General features: G+C 37.1%; 1 protein-coding gene across 5 annotated transcripts; it reads left to right on the top strand.

The window, feature by feature from the left end:
- Nucleotides 1-8,929: 8,929 nt before the first annotated feature.
- LOC110792985 (DNA-(apurinic or apyrimidinic site) endonuclease, chloroplastic) lies at nucleotides 8,930-15,355 on the top strand. 5 transcript variants are annotated; one of them, XM_021997812.2, is made up of 12 exons: nucleotides 8,930-9,058; nucleotides 9,176-9,309; nucleotides 9,404-9,507; nucleotides 9,866-9,945; nucleotides 10,061-10,243; nucleotides 10,463-10,782; nucleotides 12,079-12,186; nucleotides 12,654-12,791; nucleotides 12,904-12,951; nucleotides 13,990-14,070; nucleotides 14,434-14,593; nucleotides 14,890-15,355. In XM_021997812.2, the coding sequence occupies exons 2-12, from the start codon at nucleotides 9,232-9,234 to the stop codon at nucleotides 15,009-15,011; spliced, it is 1,422 nt and encodes a 473-aa protein (XP_021853504.1). In that variant the 5' UTR covers nucleotides 8,930-9,058; nucleotides 9,176-9,231; the 3' UTR covers nucleotides 15,012-15,355. The 5 variants fall into 5 exon arrangements, with proteins under 5 accessions (XP_021853504.1, XP_021853502.1, XP_021853503.1 ...); XM_021997810.2 differs by having other exon boundaries at nucleotides 8,941-9,058; nucleotides 9,162-9,309; XM_021997811.2 differs by having other exon boundaries at nucleotides 8,942-9,058; nucleotides 9,168-9,309.
- Nucleotides 15,356-21,716: the final 6,361 nt, after the last annotated feature.

Genomic DNA, 21,716 nt, shown 5'->3' with positions numbered 1-21,716 from the left:
TATTTACAAAATAACTGCATATTCTATCACACCCCCGCAGTCGAAGTGGGAGATTGTCGTACGCTAAGATTGTCCCGAAAATCATTAAAAGGTACACGTGGAAGACCTTTTGTAAAAATATCACCAATCTGGTGGCGGGACGGTACATGAAGGACATCAACATATATACAAACTATCTGTTGTACAATAGCGTGATATGAGGCTATTAATTAGGAATCTAATTAATACATAATATTTACAAAATAACTGCATATTCTATCAATGGTAATTCAATTATATTTTATTTCATTTTTATCTTAGTTTCCTAAAAAAATGCAAAGTAAAATCTTTTAAAAAGGTTTTAAAAAAAAAAAAAAATGGCGGGAAAAAATTGCACCAGGTAGTGACATGTGTCATTCCTGGTGTCTCTTTTAGTATATAGTAATAGATAATAAGCCATACGGCATCTAAAATGATAAAATAGATCTGTATACCACAGATTCAAAGAAAATACATAACTGTTACAATCAAAACAATTACTATTCTGCATCCTAAAGCACATCTCGTACTACACCGCTTCTAACTTGACACGAGCAGTGATTTTCGATGATATCACATCTTTGCAAGTAGAGCTCTTCGCAATCTGCGCACGAATTGTTCTGATCGACGAGTTGATGATAAACCGTAAACTTGTATGAATCCAAATCTCCTTCCCAATTATTTTAACCCTAAAAAAATTCTCATCCATGAATGAGAATCAAGAACCTACAAAACTCTAGGAAAAACCCAAATAAATTGGAAACAACCCAAAAATAAATTTGGAACAAATCAACGAAAGAGAAACCAAAACAAGACAAAACATGAAAAGAAAACAATGAAAAGCAAGAAGAAGGGTCGGAAATAGTCTAATTTCTTCGAAAATTAGACTACTTCCGGCCTAAATGGTCAAGAAAATTGAAACCCTAAAAGATGAGAGAGAAGAGAGAAAAAAGAGAGGGAGAGAGAGGAGCGGCTACGTTTCTAGAAAAGTAAGGTGAAGAAAACAATTTTTTTGACATGAACTTAATTTGCCTAATAATGAAATGATTACAAACTAAAAGTACAAACTAAAACTAAACTAGGGCCATGAAATACCCTTACATATATTACAAACCAAACGAAATAAAAACCATTAAAACCTGTAGATGTAGCATTCCCTTCTTTTTCCAGCTTATGATTGTCGTGATAACCTCATTTACAACACCTTTGAAGTGTAAGCGTGCTAAAACATAAACCACTTATGATTCATGATGCTTTTTTTATTTCCATCAACGGCATTGATTTCTTTCACAAAGGGATAGCTGAAATAGGGGTGAAAGACCACTAGGGGCGCCCTTGAGAACCTAAGACACTTGGGAGATGAGAAGGGAAGATAAAGAATAACACAAACAAGGAGCCTTGGTTGAAGTATCTTGTTGATTCGTTCACAATAGAAATGAACCACTAAATGGGACTTGAATAGCATACTATGAACCCCTAAAAACATTTGGGGAGCAGCGTTCAAATAGGGGTTTTCGAAAGCAGAGAGAACTAATCTCATTGCTAACCTAAAATGAGATTTAACAACACTAAACCTCATACACCAACACACAACCAAGACCCATTAACACCACATCTTACTTCCACCAAAACTACGTACCTTCCTTCATCAACCAACCTGGAAAAACTTCTTCAGGCCCAAGACCACTAACACAAGCTATGAAGACTACTCCTACTCCAAAATCCGCACACCACTTATCGAAGGAGATAGGGACTCCAATTGATAACACCTCCAAGGTCCTATTACCTACTACCACCATTTCTGCATCCTCAGACCCCCATGATATCCAAACCAAATAGGCACATTCCAACAACAATACCCAAACAGAAGAACACCATACAATTGGAAACCACATGCTAATAACAAACATAACAACTTCATACAAAGACCTTTCAACAGACATAAAGAGAATCCAATATACAACCCTCAAGAAACTACCAACACTAAACATGCTAAACTAATTAACAAGGAAAACCAGAGAAAAAGGAGAAGAGGAAGACAAAAAGAAACACGAAGGGCCAAATTTTAAGGGACTATTAATCAATTAAATTAAGATGAAAATAAAAAAACCCTAACCTAAAATTTTCCCGTTACACCACAAAACGGCGGCGACACGACTAACTTTGAAATCCGTAACCTAATCTTTACCTTTACCGTCAAGGTCGGCGTTTTTCGACCCACGAGATGACGACGACAAGGCTAGATTCGGAATTAAAACTCTAAAACCCCTTAAACTCATATCACAACCCAAAAAAAAACGAGCAATTACAATTCCAATTAGAAACCCTAACCCTTAGTTTTACTCTTTTCGGCGAATTATCAGCGGTGGCGACTAGGAAGATCTGGAATTAAACGCCCAAGGTTGTATTGATTTGTGCCAACGAACGTCTTCCCACCAAATCTTGAAAACCGATGAGAAGCAAACACAAATCAGAAAGACGTGCTTCTATCTAACAGGAGGTAGAAATTATAGCTTGGCCCCACTTTCACTTCTTCACCGGCAAACGGCGTATGAAACAGCCGCAAACACTACTACAAAAATGTTCGAAGAGACCTCTAAAAACAGACCCTTTAGATTAATAACGGATCTCTTTACTTTAAAAGACCTCGTATTGTAGATAGCAGGTCTCTTTTATTCACCTAAGCCCACTTACTAGACAACAAAAAGAAAAAAAAGACCCATCAGCATAGATAAGAGGTCTCTTAAGTGTCCGGGGTCCACTAAGTGAGAATGAAGAGAGCCGTTAATTCTCATAACGGGTCTGTTTCCTAATTAATCAATTAATACGGAATACTCGTTTTTGTACAACGCGAAATCAAAACCCAATATTCTTCCCCCCTTTCTTCTACCAGCCCAAAACAACCCCTATTCAGTGTTCACCATTTTGGATCTAATCGAATTCGCAGAGAATTCAGTCATCCCAAACTTCAATTCTTTCTCCTTAATTTGTTGTCAATCAAAACCCCCAATTTATCTTCCTCTATCATTCCCCAATGTCACCAAATCCCGCAGCTCACCGGAATCTAATAAGAAACCCTAATTTTCGAAATCTGAATTTCATTTTGGAGCTTCAATTGATTCGATATATAATGCAACTTTCGTTATTAAAATCCAAATCATCCGCGGAGGATTTTGCATGGACAATCCAGTAGTAGAGCTCAACCATCAGATCTAGTAGACAAAGGATGAATCGAAGCTAAAGTGAAGTTGAAGAAATTATCGGTAACGAATCTGTAAAGCTCGTTTTCTCTCTCCATTTTCAGTTTTTATTTTTTGATTTGGTGTTCTACTTTTAATTGAATATTTGAGCATCTCAAAGTTTTTGTTCTGTGAAAAACTTGTTCTGTGAAAAACGACGCTGCCAAGCTCTTTCCTTTGGACAGATTCCTTTAACAGTTTTATGTTTTGCTCCATCTTTTTAGTGCTTTAAAAAAGATTGAATGTTGGATAATTCTTTTAATTGAAAATTTTCGACTAATTTGTGCATTCAATCTTTTAGTTTTCATTTTCTCTCTCTAGGAATAGTCTTGTTTTTGCTGCCAATATATTCTGATTTTAATTGTTTTGAGCAATGTCATTTTCTTAGTTGTTTATGGTGATATCGTATATCGGGTTGATTAGTTTATTCAGTTTTTTAGGATAATTAGTTATACTTGTGAATGTTTCTTTGGAGATTGATTTGTATGTTTATGAAACAAGGAACTACTATGTTTATTGTGTCGAGTGGGAAAATTTCTTGATTACATTTGAATGAGATAAAATGTGACATTTTCCCTCCAGGATAATGTAGAAGAATTTTGTTTCACATGGAAATTTGAAGTTTTCTCATTTCTTGTTGTACGCACTAGAGCTAATACTTTATTCACTCCTGGGTGAAACTTGTCTATTTTAGTTCTTTTAGAATATAAAGAAATCTTAGCTCTTTTTATGTTCAAAAGGTTTGAGTGTAACTGCTTTCATGTGAAGGAGATGATACACTGTATATTACCAAATAAGTACAAGTAATTTCCAAATTATGTTATATCTTTGATTCAGGATCGAAATTGTTTCTCATAAATACACAAGAAATATGTTCATCCCTAGAAATGGGATGCTTGTAGAATTTGATGGAAGCACTGTCAACATTAACATATGGAGCATTTTGATAACTGATTTACATTGTTTTCTGAACTAACAACAACGTATGTAGATTTGAAAGTTTATGTACTTGTAATGGCATAAAACTTGGTCAAGTAACATATGAAGCAATTTTGATGGCTTTGAAACCACCAGAGTCATTTCGTCGTTGTTGTTTAACACTAGGTGTGGTTCGATTTTATATTTTTCATATCCTGGTACGTAGTCCTTCAAAAATCGTCAAGTAGGAGGGGGTTCAAGGTTTATCATGATTCTCGAAAAATAAATGTTACCCTTGATTTATTTCGTGAAATGATATTGTAGATGTTATGTAGAAGGTGATTTGATTATCTAAATTGGTATTTTTGTGTTTCACTGTTTGTAGACTCTTGACGTATCAAGTTTCCAAGAAGCGTAGCGAGACTGGTTGTCTGCAAAAATTAACTCCTAGCTTATGGTTCTCCTGCAAGATATTTTTACTCTTTGTTTCAAGAAATATTTATGTCATTTGCCCTGTTCCTTTTTTTGTCTTATATTTTCAGGTCATTCCGGCACCTCTCTCACTTCTCTTTGGATGGAAGTCTCGTACTTGTACAGGTTTGTGGATTAATGTTTTCATTTCGCCGTTAAGTTTAGGTGACTAGCTAGTTTAGGTGTTTGTACATTTTTAAGGCCTAAAAGCGGCTATGTATTACAATGTTCTATGAGTAAGGCAAATGCTTAGTTCAATCTTGCACTCTACATACAGTTTCGAAATTGTTGGGTTAATTTGTAAACCGATGATTCTTGTAAAGTAGGAATACTAAGATGTTTGTTAACTTCCTTAGTCTATTAGGTCTGTTTAAGCATTAGAGATGAGCATATCTTGTGTTTTGTTTTTCTTTAATTCACTAATTCCCTTGCTTTTGTCTAACTTACAGTTACAGATTCATGCGCAATGGTTGTTGACATGGTTATCAGTCTTGGAATCAAAGAGATGAAGATGCAACGTTTTAATGAGGCTATATTGAGTTAGATATTTCTTGTACTTGTACAGTTTTCAGGATATATATGTAAAATTTTGGATTTATTTTCATGATTGATCAAGAACGACATTGCTGAAGGTTTTGGAAGAATATTAATCCATATTAATGGTTGCTTTATTTGTTGGTTCATTATTTAAGTTTAATCAATAATTGTGGTGCTTACCGAATAAATTTAATTTTTTATAAGAAAATATGGAAAAGAGACCTAAATTTAACGTGCTAATATTCTTTTTATTTTACTTTTTATATAAAAACGTGACAAAGAGACCCCATATCTAACTTGAGAGGTCTTTTGTATTACATATATAAAAATATTTAAAAACTCAAAGAGACCCCATATCTTTAATAAGGGGGTCTGAATTTAGTTAACAAAAGACCCCATATCTTCAATAAGGGGTCTCTTCCCCTTCTAAATAATATTTTGTACAGATTATGTAAGAGACCCCTTTTTTACATAAAGGGTCTCTTGTTTTTAGCAAACAAACCCCCTCTAAATGAGGGGGTCTCTTTATCAAAGAGACCTTTGAGATAGAGACCCCCTCTAAGAGGGTCTCTCAGGCCATTTTGGATGGGTCTCTTTGCCTATTTTTGTAGTAGTGAAACGAAACCACAGAGGAAGGCGACTAATTCGGCAACCCAAATCCAAAATCCTAGCTTCAAATCCGAGTTGTACTCCTTGTTGTGCTCTTCACCAGAAGTCCAAGCACGTACTGCGGCAATTTCACATACTTCGAGAAATCGTTAAACGGAAAGAAATCGAGATTGGCAAGGTTGGAAATGACGACAACGTCGCGGGTCCATTGACTAAAACGTTGCCACAAGTGAAACACTACGCACATGTAGCAACCATGGGAATCAAGCATGTTAGAGAATGGCTCTGATTGTCTATGTTTTGTTTTAGAACATCTGTTAGATCTATGTTTAAAACAATTGGTTTAACCATTTCATATTTATGAAATTCTATATTTCATATTCATTTAATTTTGGTTTGGTATTAAATGAAAAGTCCATGTGATTCAAAACATTCAAATGGGATGTCAAGATGGATTCTTTGACAAAGAAACACCCATAAGTGAACTTGAATATTGAAGTCACAAAGGATCCCTAATCCAGGTCAATGAAAGGTTGGACGACCAATGACTGATGAAGGTTAATTAGATTGCAAGAAGATTTATAGTTCAGTTTCTTGAACTACATGGACATGTTATGTCAGAAATCTTTTGCATAGATATTTATTGGATCTTGTATCGGATTGACCATGAGAACACTTTAAGAGATCAAAGTCATGTCATAAGTAGTTCTCATTAATGGTGATTAGAACCATTCCTCAAAACATGAGTAATTATGATTGCTAGTTTGAAGATTAGTTCGCTTTGATGCTAGCTAAACGTCGCACCGTAAAAGGAGACTATAAAAGCAGTTATTGGGAGTACCATAAATCAAAGTGAGTATTCATAGATTGCAAGATTGGACTGTCCTCCTATCTTTGATAGGATATGGTGTTGTTGTGTAACAAGGCCTCTCGGAGAGTTAGATACTGTGAAAATGCATGGCCGTGCTCAGAATGGTTAAGGCTTAACCTTTTGTAAAAGTTTAACAGTCCAACTCAGTAATCCGAGAAACACTTCTGGACCTAATAAGGATGACTTGTACCTTACCTTATGTTCAACAAGTAACACTAAGCGACAAAGGAATGTGAATGCACACTAGCTTGTCTGAATGACAAGTGGGAGAATGAATGAAATGTGTCCTTCATCCAATGTGTATTAGTCTAATACCAAGGTTCAGGTTAATTACGAACAATTAATTCCGTGAGATCAAGTGATCGGAACAGCCTGGCTGGAGCAATGCTTCTGATCAGTGAGTTTTAATCTATATTAGGCTCACATCTTACTCTTGACTGAACCTATAAGGTCACACCATTGGCATGTAACAGATGAACGGATTAAATGAATCGAAAATTCATTTAATAGCTTTTCGGTAATATATTTCAGAAAAACATAAATATACGATATGACGTTGGATCAGAATCGTATATCGTATATCGTATTGCGTATAATCGTAAGCTAGGCAAAACGAACAATCGTATATGTACGACATCGTCAGACACTATACGATAAATAATCGCCATAAGGCATTGGGCGCAAATACGAGAAGGCAACGCTGCCGGCCCAACGAGCCAAGCGCACAAGGCCCATCAGGCGCAGCAGCGCGCCATCGCACACAACCAAGGCCCAAGCCTTCGGCTGGGCGCGCGCGTGCACGGATCAGCAGCAGCAGCGCACACAGCGCGACCCGAGGCCCAGCGCCTGTGTGGCTGTGCGCGCATGGGCTTGCGAGTAGATACTGGCCGATCTTGGCCTTGTGCCTTGGCCGGTTTGTTTTAACCGAAAGGTTATAACACTAATCCAATACTTATGTTTTTCCACAACTTCAACCTAATCAGTTTTCTAATCTAAGTACAGAGAAAATCTAAAATCTCTTTGTGCCTCCGTTAGAAGTGTTCTTCCCAAAAAGAAAACAATCTTGAGTGACTTCTAAGCCATCGATCTCAACACGGATCTGAACGTGTCGGTGAACCAAGTAGAGGAACGACATATGGAGTTCTTGTTCGTGTTCGTGATTCGTTGAACTAGGGAAAACACGCTATAAACTTAAGTATTGCTTAATCTGTACTTTATACATGCTTCTTGACTTTGGGGTTATTCCGCTATCATGTTACTTATTTAACTGTAAACCCCTACAATGGACGACATCAAGAACATGTTTACATATTTTGATAGTTATACTTCGCGCCATCTATATCGGGAAACTAATCGTGCCGCACACTATGTAGCAGACATTGGTCACCACTTTTGAAGCTACCAAGATGTAGCCCTCTAATTGATATCAAATTTTATTTTATTTCCTTAGATAAATTATGATACAATCTTTTTTGACAGGATATTATGATACAATCTTGAGAGAGTACTATTATAATTTATGTTCACTTTTTTTATTAAAAAAAATGATAATCTATTACTTTATACTAAAACAGACACCAGGAATGACACGTGTCATTTCCTGGTGCAAAATTTTCCCGCCGAAAATTATTTTCCTAAAAAAAAAACTCCGTATCTGTTTTATTTTATTTTTATTCTCTATCCTTATAACTATTTATGTATGAAAAATATTAGTTAATAAATTATGGCAATAATAGATACTACGTAATAATAATTTTGTTAAATATTTTTTGGTTATATTTTAGTCAAATCGGTATATTAATATGGAAAATATATTCACTCGATATATATGTTGGTCACATTAACATATTACACATATATAATATGCATATTAAATGAATAAATTTAAATGAGTATATTCAAAACTTATAACTATGCAGTAGTTTGGATATTCAGTTAAATATTTTACAAACTTTTAGGAAAGACCGTCTAACGGTCAGACCACTTTATTGTCACCAAATAAAACTGATTTGTTAAGCACCGAACCAATTAGTTAAACAATAAAACTGATTAGTTAAGCAATGAGATCAATTAGTTAAGATTTTATGAGTTTTAGTTAATAATAAGTTTGTTAAAAAAAATATTTTAGTTACTATTTTAGTTAGTAAGAAAAAAAATGGTCTAATCGTTAGACGGTTTTACACAAAAACTCTTGTAAATATTGTGTAAAAAATTGTTCATAATCCGTGCGTACAAAGGAATCTAAATATCTAATCTAGCAATAATAATAAATTGGAATCATTTCGAAACCAATTGGCCCCAAAACAGTACAACCTAAAATGTGGCGGTAAACACCCGTTTTCATATTCTTCGCCAACAATATGTTACTAGGGTTTCGAAATTTCATCAATTTTAGGTCATTCCTTTTCTAATTTCACCTATTTTTTCTCAATAATTGTGTCAAATTGAAACGTTAGAAATAAAATTTATGCTAAAATTTTGAATTTCAGTAATTTCAGTTTCAGTTGTGCAGGATTCCAGAAGCATCTCAACACTAGTCGAGGTCTGTTTGCGGGTCAAGTTCGAGCAATGGGTTCCGGTAAAAAGGAGAAAATCGCAAAATTATCAGTTGCTGCTACTCCAAGTTCTCCGAAAATGTTCCCAAATGTTGGTCTTCTTCATTTTAATTTGTTGGGTTTTTTTTTTTTTTTTGGAAGTGTTAATTTTTGGATGAATGGTTGATAAATGTTTTGTTTCGCAGGAAAATGTTGTTGTGGGAAGCAAATTAGATGAAATTCTAAGCATTCAAAATGATCCAGGGAAGCTGGATAGTATGACAGTTCAACAACTGAGAACTGCATTAAGGTGATTTCTTATAGAAACAGAAATTTGGAAGTTTTTTTTTTGTTTGTTTGTTTGTTTAGGTTGGATTGTATAATTTACGAGCCTTGTTGAATGCTTACATTGTATTATGTTCGTAATGGATTCATAGTGCTAATTTTGTAAGTTATTGTTGAACACAGTATGGTTTCGTGAACTTTTTAGGTTGGATTGTATAATTTAGGTGCTTTGTTGAATTCAGAAATAGTATCTATGTCGTGGTAGCCTAAAAGTGATGGAGATGCAGTCTTTTCCTCTGTTGGAATATGAACTTGGTGTTTGTTTGGCTGGAATTTTTTTCTTATTAACTGTTGGTGCTTCTGTTGAATCTATGACTGGCTAGAAAGGTTGGAGCATCCAGCAAAGGTCGCAAGCAGGAGCTAGTTTCGGCTTTAAAAACTATTTTGGAAGGCGAAATTGATGGTAATGAACATTAAGTTTTTGAGTCTTATCTCCTTGTGATGATGAATTTCGGTATTTTGTTGATTAATATGAAACATTGCCTGACCTTGAAGTCGTGGGTATATTATGTGGGTAGGTGAAAAGCCCCCGGTAAATGAGAAAGAGTCTTCGGATGAGCCATTATCGGATCCAATTAGCTTACCTAAATGTAAACGGAGTGAAACAAAAGAAAAGGAAGTTGTTGATGAGACTTTGGAGGTTGATATCGACATCAAGACAGTGAAGCAGAGTAAATCAGTAGAATCTAGTGATATATGTGGTATGTCGTCTTCTTATTAGTTTGCGTCTGTCAGGCGTATTTTTCCCTTCAAATTAATGTAGTTTCTGCTTTTACCCACCCTTACCTCTTAGAATATCTACACTTGCACCCGTACATGCATGGGTTGACGAACCAGCATTTTGCCACTTGCTAATTATATGGGTGCATGCCGTCTTCAGTAGTTATGTGTTTGTTATTTCAAAGGGTTAATTGCTGCAGGGAAAAAGCGTACTATAAAAAGAAAAGTAGCTGCAGAAACTGCTAGCATTCACGTGGAAGTATCTCAAGAGGTTAATGAATCTGCTTATGAGAAGGAGCCATGGACGAGATTTGCCCACAAAAAGCCACAGAAAGGCTGGGTTGCATATAATCCGAAAACCATGAGGCCTCCTCTTACACGTGACACAAACGTTGTGAAGCTGATGTCATGGAATGTTAATGGTTTGAGGGCATTACTTAAGTTGGAGGGATTCTCTGCACTTGAGCTTGCACAACGGGAGGATTTTGATGTGTTGTGCTTGCAGGAGACAAAATTACAGGCAAGTGTCTCTTTTTTTTTTGCCATACACCATACTCTTTTCTCTTGAAGATCGTTTAATGATTCTGGCTTCACTGATTGTGGTGAGTCTTTGAATTACTAGTTTCTGTTCAAGTTTGACTTTTGGTTAGCTACAAGTATCCTATGGTCATTGTATGGAAGCTTAATTGACATTTAGAGTTTACAGTTTCAACACTAAATCATTGATAAAGGCGTCAACTGTGGGTTTAAATAGTTTTTGATCATTTTGCATTGATTTTCATTTTGATTGGCCTCTACTATCTTGCCATTACCATAACTTCTAGGACTAAGATCTCATGCCCACCCAAGCGTGGTAAAAGGATTGGAGGTGGGGGTTCTAGATGTACACAATCTTATTCCTATGATTGTTAGATAGATACATTATTTCTTTCAAAACCTTCATTATAAGCTGCCCTACTATTTTGTGACAATTACGAGTATAGAATAGGTCAGTGACACATTTGATTTTGTTTACTGTGACGCAGAGTCGTATTGTCACTATTGTGTATCTGTGGTCTGTGGAGCACTGGAGCATGCTGATGTTATGTGCTCCTCTATGTCCATGGCTTTATATCTGTGTATATTCCCAATGTAACTTGAATACTTCATTTCTACTTCATATATGTTTCTGATAGGGATATTTGGTCATTGATATGACCGGGCCCATTGGAATTTTGAACCCCCTATCTAATTGGAGGAGGGGAATTTGGCCCACAACGGCATTAGGTGTTATTAACCTTGTCTAAGTACCATACCGAGTATTTTTATGTGAATCACAACATGATAGTGTAAAAGAAAATGCTTATTTGAGAAACTAGAAGTCTAGAAGTGTTTTTGCCGTGTGTACTTCCTTTGATTTCAGCAAAAGGATGCTTTGGCACCAATTTTCAAGGTGTGGATTGACACCAAGTTCGCCTTTAAGGAACTTTTGCTACCTAAGCTGAACACTTCGATATGGAAAGATGAGTATATGAGAATGATAGACATCCTTTGGCAAAATCGGGTTTTTTCTGTATGGTTTAAACTTTAAAGCAAGCAACGTATTTATCAAAGACCATCTTTAGTTATTCATCGTAAAAGATTGCTGTTAATTGCTTTCTAAATCATGCGAAGAGTTTAAATGATTGTGTAAATGGTGGACACCATATCTCAAACGAGTCCTATCTTTGACTAGCATTTTCTCTTTCCTCTCTTTGATGAATGGAATGTATGCTAGACACTTCCATATATGATGAGATTTTAAATTGATATCTGAATTATTTGGCACCTTGACCAGGAGAAAGATGTTGAACCAGTCAGAGATCTTTTGAAAGGCTATGATAACAGTTTCTGGACGTGCAGCATAGCCAAGCCTGGATACTCTGGTACATCAATTGTTTCACGGGTATGTTCCTAGTTTATATGATATTATGAATAAATCTCCAATTCGGAGTTGAAACTTTTGCAGCTCTGTAAGCAATGACTTTTTCCAAACATGTGCAAAATCGGTGGTATCCAAAGTCTCTTTCACAATCTAGTATTCACATCCCAATTGCTTTTGAGATTTTTAACTTTGTTTAGCATCCTGGTCTCCTTGTCATCTCTCTGAAATATTTATCTAAAGTAAAGTTCAGATGGTAGACTGTCTGGTTAAATTTTTTATTTGAACAGCAGTTAACAACTATTATAATTTTCCATCATATGTGAGATTTCCTGCAGTTTAAATTTTAGTACAGTAACGAAGGTCTGGACATTAAAAGTTTGATGTTCGTTCATATAATGAATGGGTAAACAGAAAGAAGAGAGAGAATTTGACTGTGTAACCAGTGCTGTACAAGTGTTTGTAGTTGATGTGTTTGATTTATTTATCAGATAAAACCTTTGTCCGTGCGCTATGGCCTTGGAATAGCAAACCATGATGCTGAGGGACGTGTGGTGACAGCAGAGTTTGATTCATTTTATCTATTATGCGTATATGTTCCCAATTCTGGAGATGGTCTCAGGAGATTGGTAATTGATTTCATTACAAGTACTTGTACCATTACCTTGGTTTTATACTTAATTGTTTCTATGGTTCTAAGAATTTATAATTTTCATTATTAAGCAATGCTTTTGTTATTAGTCGTACAGGATTACAGAATGGGACCCAGCGCTCAGCCAGTACATGAAAGTAAGAGTGTACATTTTTTAGCATTTTGAATACTTTGTGCCTAATCTTGATTCTTTGTGTTCCTGTCAGCTATTAGCTGAAAATCTGCACCTTTGTTCATCTGCTTTTGTTGCAATTCTTTTCTTCTATGTACTTGTGAAGTTACAGTTTAGGTCTTGATTTCACTTCTCCAATCCCTTTTGAAAAACTACATAGTTTTTCTTGTTGCCGACTTGCTGTGTTTTTGGTGGTGATGTTTTTGTTATTGTTATTAATTTATTATACCACGAAGCCTATTATAATTTATTCATTTATTATTAAATTCCCCACGCCTCTAAAAAATAGTACGGAAAGAAGTTTTTGCTTATTGTTTTCTAATTGTAATCTCCGTTTGTATTGTTTTTTTAAGGAAAATTGACTTTGACCACCATTTTTTGACAAATTGTCTTTTACCAAAATTTGTGTTTTACCACCTGTTAACGGCAAGTTGGACGGAAAGTTAAGTGGCCCCCATTTCAACGGCTATATTTCGAATTTCCTTCTCTTTCCCACAATTTCCATATATATAAGCTACAACAATCCCCTTCTTCCCATTAATTCACTTAATTTGGTAAAATTTCTCAAATTGATAGAAGCTCAATTGTCTATAATGAGTGTGAGAGAGCTGGCACATTTGGTTTATTTGTTAGTTTAGCATTTCGTTGAATGATTATACATCTAATATTGTCATTTATCTTATGAGAGATTATTTGGGTATTTGGTTGTGCGCATAAAATTTGTGGAAGAATCATTATTTCGCAAGAGTATTTTCCTCGTGTTGGAAATTGTTTGGTGTAGTTAACATGTGCTTTCTATTTTCAGCTAGCAAGGGGGACTTATAGTTGTGCAGTACTTGTGCCTTTTCCTTCTCCTCCTGCTAGTTTTTGGTGTCACTGCTTGCCTTTTTGTTCTGCATTGTCATTTGGTGAAAATAAGTCTTAAGTAGCATCTAGAATTCTAGATAGTTAACAAATTACCAGATCCTTGACAGTGCTCTTTCTTTGTAACTTTATGATGCAGGAACTAGAAAAGTCGAAGCCTGTAATTTTGACTGGTGATCTGAACTGTGCACATCAAGAGATTGACATTTATAACCCTGCTGTAAGTGGTAACAATCTTAATGATCTTTTGTTTTGTAGGGAATAAACAACAAATTATGCGATGTTAGATTCCCTTGCTTTGGCAAATTTCTTGTAGACGTATACAGAATGATTTAAATTTTCATACAACTTTATGCAACTGCAGTTAGTTGCAAACTTTTATTTGACCACTTACAATATGATGAATTTACAATATGATGAATTTATATGCAACTGCAGTCTGTGGTTTTTAGTTGAACGAAACTTTTTGCGAAGCACTATCTCAAGAAATGAGGAGGATTCTTTAAAAATGATTATGTAGTGATGATAGAAGTCTATGGTTAAATGTCATGTTGACACACTTAATTGGTATGGAAATCCGCAGGGAAACAAGAGGAGTGCTGGATTTACAATTGAAGAAAGGGAATCATTTGAGAAGAACTTTCTGTCCGAGGGATTTGTGGACACTTTTAGAAAGCAGCATCCGGATGTTGTGGGCTATACTTACTGGGGCTACAGGCATGGTGGGCGTAAAACAAACAGAGGTATTGTTGACTCATGCATTTTGATGGTCTTAACTCTTCACTTAGCCGATTGGCTTGAATGAACCACATAGCCTCACTGCTTTTAAATCTGCATAGGCTTCAATTTACTGAGCCTTATGTGCAAAGTATCTAATCCAGCTTTCCTTGGATGATGTTGTAGCACAATCAGTCTCCTAACTAAGGACTTCTTCCCATTTATTTTCTTCTGCTGTTCACTGGCTTTGATGTGGCTGAGGAATCTTGTCAGAGTCCCTTTTAACTCAATATAATTCGAATATCTTTCTTGCATTATGCAGGATGGCGACTTGACTACTTTCTAGTCTCAGGATCAATAGCCGACAGAGTTCATGACTCCTTTATCCTCCCAGATGTTAGTGGCAGTGACCACTGTCCCATCGGCCTTGTAATCAAGTGTTAGGCACCCAAATATAACTCGTCAGTGAAGAAGGAAACTATTTCTTGATGCTACATTTTTGACTTTAGTGCTGCATGGAAGACCAAGCAATGGTTTCATCAGTTCTGACGCTTAGCATCGTCCATGATATTGGGATGTCGTGAAGTCGGCTGGACTCTGGAAAGGTTCATCCTAAAGTTCGCACGGGCTTAATTCGGTTTCGCAATATTATGAACCTTTTTTCATCTTGTAACTCTGTACGGTTGTCCTAGCACTCTATCTATATATCCTACTAGGCTCCTACTGAAGTCCTGTGAATCTGTGATATATTTCTAATGTAAATTAATTAAATTATTTACATTGCTACACATGTTATTGTCTTTTCTTCTTTTGTTTATGCAATTAGCTAGCTGAAGCTCTGACTATTCACACAACTCATGCAATGCGTTCTTGTCAAAAAAAAAAAAAAACTCATGCAATGCGTGGACTAAAACATTAGGAAACTTGGTAAATAACTACCGTTAATATTTGTCAATATAAAACAACTACCTTTTTACAAAAGTGATAAAACGTTTATTTTCAATTATAAGAATAAAAATATTGATATTGGGGTTATTTTCCGTATAGGATAACAATTTTAGAATTCCTAGTATAATAGTGTCCAAATAAAAAGTGTACCATAAAATAAAGTTCTTAAATCAATTTATTGAAGTAATATGTCACTCTTAGGCGGTATTATTGGTGACACCTTGGTGGTGGGGAAGGTTCTGCAGTAGATTATGGAGGATGGGCCTTGTCTCGGGTTACATCTTAACATGCATGGAGAAGACCGAGGTTTTCTGGCCTGCAGAGGACCCTTGAAGCAGGCTTGTGGGAGTCTTTTCCCCTGATATTGCTCGTCCCTTGCATGGTGTTTAAGTTGCTTGGTGGTCCCGCTAGTTCCAATTCAGTTTTTAGTGGTGAGCTTGTGATGCAGAGGGTGACCAAGACAATTGGGCTTATGGATAAGGTTGCTCAGCTTGATGATCCTCAGTGTGAGCTATTGTTACTTAGGCAATGTACCGGGGTTTCTAAGCTCTACTTTGCTTTGCGTACTTGTCCTCCTGGTATTTTTGAGGCGGCCCAGCGCACTTTTGATGAGGCTCTTCGATCTTCCCTGGAGCATATTGTTACTGCTTCGGGGCCTCGCTTTGGCGATTGGAAGTGGCGACTTGCCACCTTACCTTTTTCTTTTAACGGACTTGGTGCTTATTCCGCAGGTGATGTTCGTCATTATGATTTTCTTGCTTCTCGATTGCAGTCTTTTGGTTTGCAGACGACGCTTCTACGACATGCTGATATTGTTGGTCCTGATCGAGCATTTGAAGATGCGTGGAGTCTATTTGGTAGAATGGTGGAGTATGACATTATGAGTAACCCTAGTGAGGTCGCTGCCCCTAAACTATGAAGAAATTGGCAGATATATATTTCACAAAGGTTACTGCATCTGCAGAATCCACCTTCTCTTTATCTTTTCGACAGTCGGCATTGTGGACATCGCATCAGGGAGATCACTGAAGGAAATAATGCCCTTGGTCCAAGTTTGCATTTAAGGCATTTAATTCTAAGTCTAATAAACGCGGTTTAGTATTAATTAACAAGTTAATAAATTCAGTGAGATCAAGTGAACTGAATGCCTAGCTAGAGGCCGCTTTAGTTCAAGTAGAATTAATAATATTAATCCACAACTTACTCTTGACTGAACCCGTAGGGTCACACAAATAGTACGTGAACGGATCAAGTATTTAAGTGAATATATTATTCATTGAGTACTCCATTTATGAACATTCGGAAACGACGGATCTCGGTTCCAGTGGGAGCTGATATCGTCAAAAGGCAAAATACCCCCAAAGTGAACCTAAGGTGTCAATACCATTAGCAAAAATTAATGTCCTCAAGGGTTAGGATCACATTGGGTCACGACTATCATAGTCCTCTCGAGCCACTCGTTCCTTGAAATACTACTAAGTACGGACTAAAAGATTTTCCATGAATGCAACATGACCAACCATGAAAATACCCAAATCGGCATACCATAAGGCTACCATTGGGGTAAAGCAATACACACTAAGAGAGAAGCCGCACTAATGATTCTAGTCTTGCAAAAATAAAAATTCGATCTCCCCAACTAACTACCTTGCCAACATTAAGCAAAATGGCGCATGACAAATGAACACCCAAGGGTTAAAATCTAAAGTGTCAATCAACGAAAATTATGGTCCAATTAGCCTAAGTCTGAGAGTCGCTTGGTCAAGTGTTATAGGCTTACGCCGCGTCATTATTTTGAGTCTAGGCCACCTCCTTGTATTCATACACGGGTTATAATCAGAAAATTAATGAAAGTTCGAGTCTAAATCACGACTTCCAATTAAATCCCGGAAACTGGAGTCTGGAAAGAAACAAAAATATTTTCGATGTAATTCTTTCGTTAAATTTCAATAAGGTAAAAACAACATTTTGAATCTACGCTATTTGCACCTTTTAAGAAACGGCTAAATACGCTTGCAAAGTAAGACAATTTAAAAGGTCCACCCCAAGCCTACTAAAGCTAAAGGTCCACCCTAGGCCCACTAAAATTAAAGGTCCACTATAGGCCTACCAAACGAGGCTCACTCAGTCTCGCCTCGTGACTCAAAGACCACAACCATATACCTTTTAGCCAAAAAATTTATGTTGGGGAGAAATCCCATGCAAAAGGAAAAAATAGAAAGAGAAAAGGAAGAGCGAAGAGAGCGAGCCATGATATACTTAGCCCGTACAACCCAAAGTGCGAAATCTACCCAAGTAAACGAAGGAAAAGAATTGACTCAACCAATCCAAATCATAAAATTCTACGATGTCTACCCTTTCCAATCCTTATGCTCTTAGACGCCTTCGCTCTGGGGTCCCTGTTCAGCTCATTTAACCCATCCATGTTCTCATTGCCATAACCCAAGAAACCATTACCTCAACTCTTGTTTTTGAACTTGTTATCAACCGCAAACCACGCACGGCCATTGACACGTGCGTCACCCATCATTTCCAAAATCCAAACCTGCTCTTACACCACCATTAGCATAATGACCATATAACTGGTTTGGATACGTCCTGTTGATATACCCTTGAGCCGTCCCTATGCTACTCATTGGCCTTGATTGATGTAAACTCGTGACACTAGCCTGGGGCCGTAAAATGTGAATCCTAGCAGATGTAATCCTCATGCTTGACCAATACCTATACAAATTATCCTATCTCATTCAACCCATCCTTCAAACCGTCTTGAGTCACGAATAAAAAAAGGAAAACAAATGAAAAGTACAAAAAAGTAATAAATAATAAAAGGGAACTTTGCAAAGCGCCTCTAAAGTTAGTCTAAAAAGAAAAAGGAGCATTTAGCGCACCAAAAAAGATCCGCCCAGAAATAATTTTCAGCGCCCACAGCTGGGCGCCGAAATCTTTAGCGCCCCAGCGTCGGCGCTGAATCTCTCTGCTTGCCAAATCTTGTCCAGAAGTGCTCGTCATTTTATCCGCACATGCACGGAAAAATAACGAACACTTGGAGGGGTACAACACGTATTCAGGTATACGTATACGTACCAAAAAACACATGAAAATAAAATACATGTACTTAAAAAATAAAACAAAATTTTGGCTTACGGCAAAGCAGCAGATTAAATAATAATGAACTTCACTTATCTCATCCTATTTCAAGCATTACGATTCCACCTCAGAACGTACTTGTTTAAAATCAGCATTCTAAGAAACCATTTTCTAGGCTAAGAACTACGCAAGACCTGATTCCAAATTAAATCTATTTAAGGAGGATACGTAGGCAATCCATGATTCGGTCCAACCAATTTGCAAAAATATTAAAGCCTATAGAAAAACATGAATAAAAAATAGAAGTCCCTTATTGAAATTTAATTACTTGCAATCCAAGTCGAAAGAAAAATTTAAGTCAAAGGAAGAATCCAAGTCGTCAAGATGCCAAAATTAATGAGCACACATCGAAAAATAATAAGGGCACGTACCCTTGCCAGAAGGAGCACTCACACTCCTAGGCACTTAGCCAAGACTCAAAAAGATCGCTTTGCCTCAATTGAATAGGGGGCTAGCGCAAGCGTCCATGACCTCTAAAGTACTCGACTTGACCCTCCCTAAAGAGAACTAACTCACTTAAAGACTTTCTTTCACCACTAGACATAGTCGTTCGCTTAAAGACCTTCTTTCACCACTAGACACATTCATAATCGCCAACAAGTAGTAAAGGCAGTAAGCTTGCAATAAAGAGGATTGTTCTACGGCGTCGCCCCATCGTTCCTTCGAGCTCAGGGCACCCGTTCATGGTAACTCAAATGCTCGCGAATCCCGTTTTTTAAAAAAATCAAACATTGTCAATAGGACTTGGCACTTAACCAAGGCTCACTCTACTCAGACATATGACACGGGCATCTAAAAACGAAATCTGAAACATCATTAATGGGAAGACATAACAGCAACTGGGGGCTAAAAGATTGAAATGAAAAAAACTAGGGAAAGAACTAAGTATACCTTGACCTTTTGTACAGACATACACCAGGTAAATCTAAGTCAATTTGAAAACGGTTTATATTCCCGCAATTCTGGAAAAGATGGCCTTAAAAGCCTAAAGCATATGCCAAACGGGCACAAGTATATCTTGACGCCTGCACCCTGGCTCCCAGCAAATCCTTAGACAGCATTCCAAAAATCGTAACAGTATTTTGATTCACTCATGTAATCCTGTACGAACCCTTCTATAAGTCAACTTACTTAGGACACCTCGGACTGTACACAGTAGGATTCGGATTTTAAATAATTTCCAAATAATTTTCAAAGACTTCTTCGAACATAATAAAGAGTCGTTGGTTTAATCTAAGTATGCGTTTATCCCGATGTTGCAAGTGAGTCAAAAAGATTTCTAAATATGATTATGTGTAAAAGAAAGGCACCTAACTTTTGGTCAAGGCACACTTCCACGTGTTACTACCTTGACCATGGCGATGTCGCATAATACGACATTTACAAGAGAAGTAGCAGGTCACTACTCGAACGTACCTCGCACTAAACGAGTCTGGTTCAAACTATTCATGATCCATGTCACCATGAATGCATAAAGACGTATGCAAAGCATTATAGCACCAAGCCAATCATGTAGCTACAATTGGGGGCTTGAGAAAAACACTCTAAAAATGCTTGAAATGACGATTTTATCGCAAATTCTCTACGCTAATGCTATACATATGTCATAGGGGCACAATCCTAAGCTTTAATCGCGTAAAACGAACCTTAGAATGGCTACAACCCCTCCCAAATTCTAAGCGCTACTTAGAATATATAAAGTCACCCCACTAACAAGGGTAACTGAAAATCGCGAGTCACCAAAACTCCGATTAAACTACTGCACCCAACGCTCGCCCTATAAGCGCCCGTTACATAGTCTACGTCGTTCCAAAGAAAAAGCGAAAGAAAAATCAAGGATAAGAAATGTCAAAACATACCCAGAGATAATTTTCAACGCCCAGAGTTGGGCGCCGATATCATTAACGCCCCAGCCTGGGCTCTGAATCTTTCTGCTAGCCAAGTTTTGCCCAGATATAAAAATAAGAAAGAAACACCTATGAATCCTCGCATCGAACGAAGTAATAAACCGTGCAAACCCACACAGAAGGTGCTACAATTGTTCGAACACCTGAACGAGGCGTGATGAAGTACTCCAATGCAAAAATAATAATGATATCCCAACGCCTGGAGGAATGTTCTAAGACACGTTGTTAGGCCACACAAGCCTACGTCGCACCATAAGTTCAACCATCCCACGGTACAAGTTTCAAAAAGGAGAGTAAGGCATATTGCACTAATGTAGGCACGACCAAGAGCATGCGTAAAAGAGGCAAAGACTACTTATCGCCCAAATTCAAAATGCAAGCCACACGACTCCTACATTAAGGATTATGAAGGAAATAATGCCCTTGGTCCAAGTATGCATTCTATGTTAAGTCTAATAAGTGCGGTTCAGTATTAATTAACAAGTTAATAATTCAGTGAGATCAAGTGAGCTGAATGCCTAGCTAGAGGCCGCTTCAGTTCAAGTGGAATTAATGATATTAATCCACAGCTTACTCTTGACTGAACCCGTAGGGTCACACAAATAGTACGTAAACGGATCAAGTATTTAATGGCATTAAATACTCCATCTATGGATATTCGGAATCGACGGATCTTGGTTTCAGTGGGAGCTGAGATCGTCACAGGCAAGAAATGAATGCTCCGGAAACGATGATATTGCCGGAAACGGAAATATGGATCGTATCGGAAATATAAATATTATCCAAGTCGTAGATGTTGCCGGAAACGGAATCATGGTACGTATCGGAAAATATTATCGGAAATGGAAATATTGCCGGAATCGGAAATATTGCCGGAAACGGAAATATTGTCAGAATCGGAAATATTATCGGAATCGGAAAATAATTCCGGAAACGGAAATATTAAATATTTGTTCGAAACGGAAATTAATTCCGGAATCGGAAATATTAAATATTGTTCGTATCGGAAATGAATTCCGGAATCGGGAAATTAATCGGAAGCGTATCGTACGAATTAGCATCGGACGAGGCCTGCCAGACGAAGGCCCAGCACGAAGCCGGGCCATCGCCCAGCAAGCTAGCGCGCCACAACGCACCAGCCAAG

Source organism: Spinacia oleracea, chromosome 1 (genome assembly GCF_020520425.1).
Source record: "Spinacia oleracea cultivar Varoflay chromosome 1, BTI_SOV_V1, whole genome shotgun sequence".
Taxonomy (NCBI): domain Eukaryota; kingdom Viridiplantae; phylum Streptophyta; class Magnoliopsida; order Caryophyllales; family Amaranthaceae; genus Spinacia; species Spinacia oleracea.
This window is presented reverse-complemented; position numbering and strand designations above follow the sequence as displayed.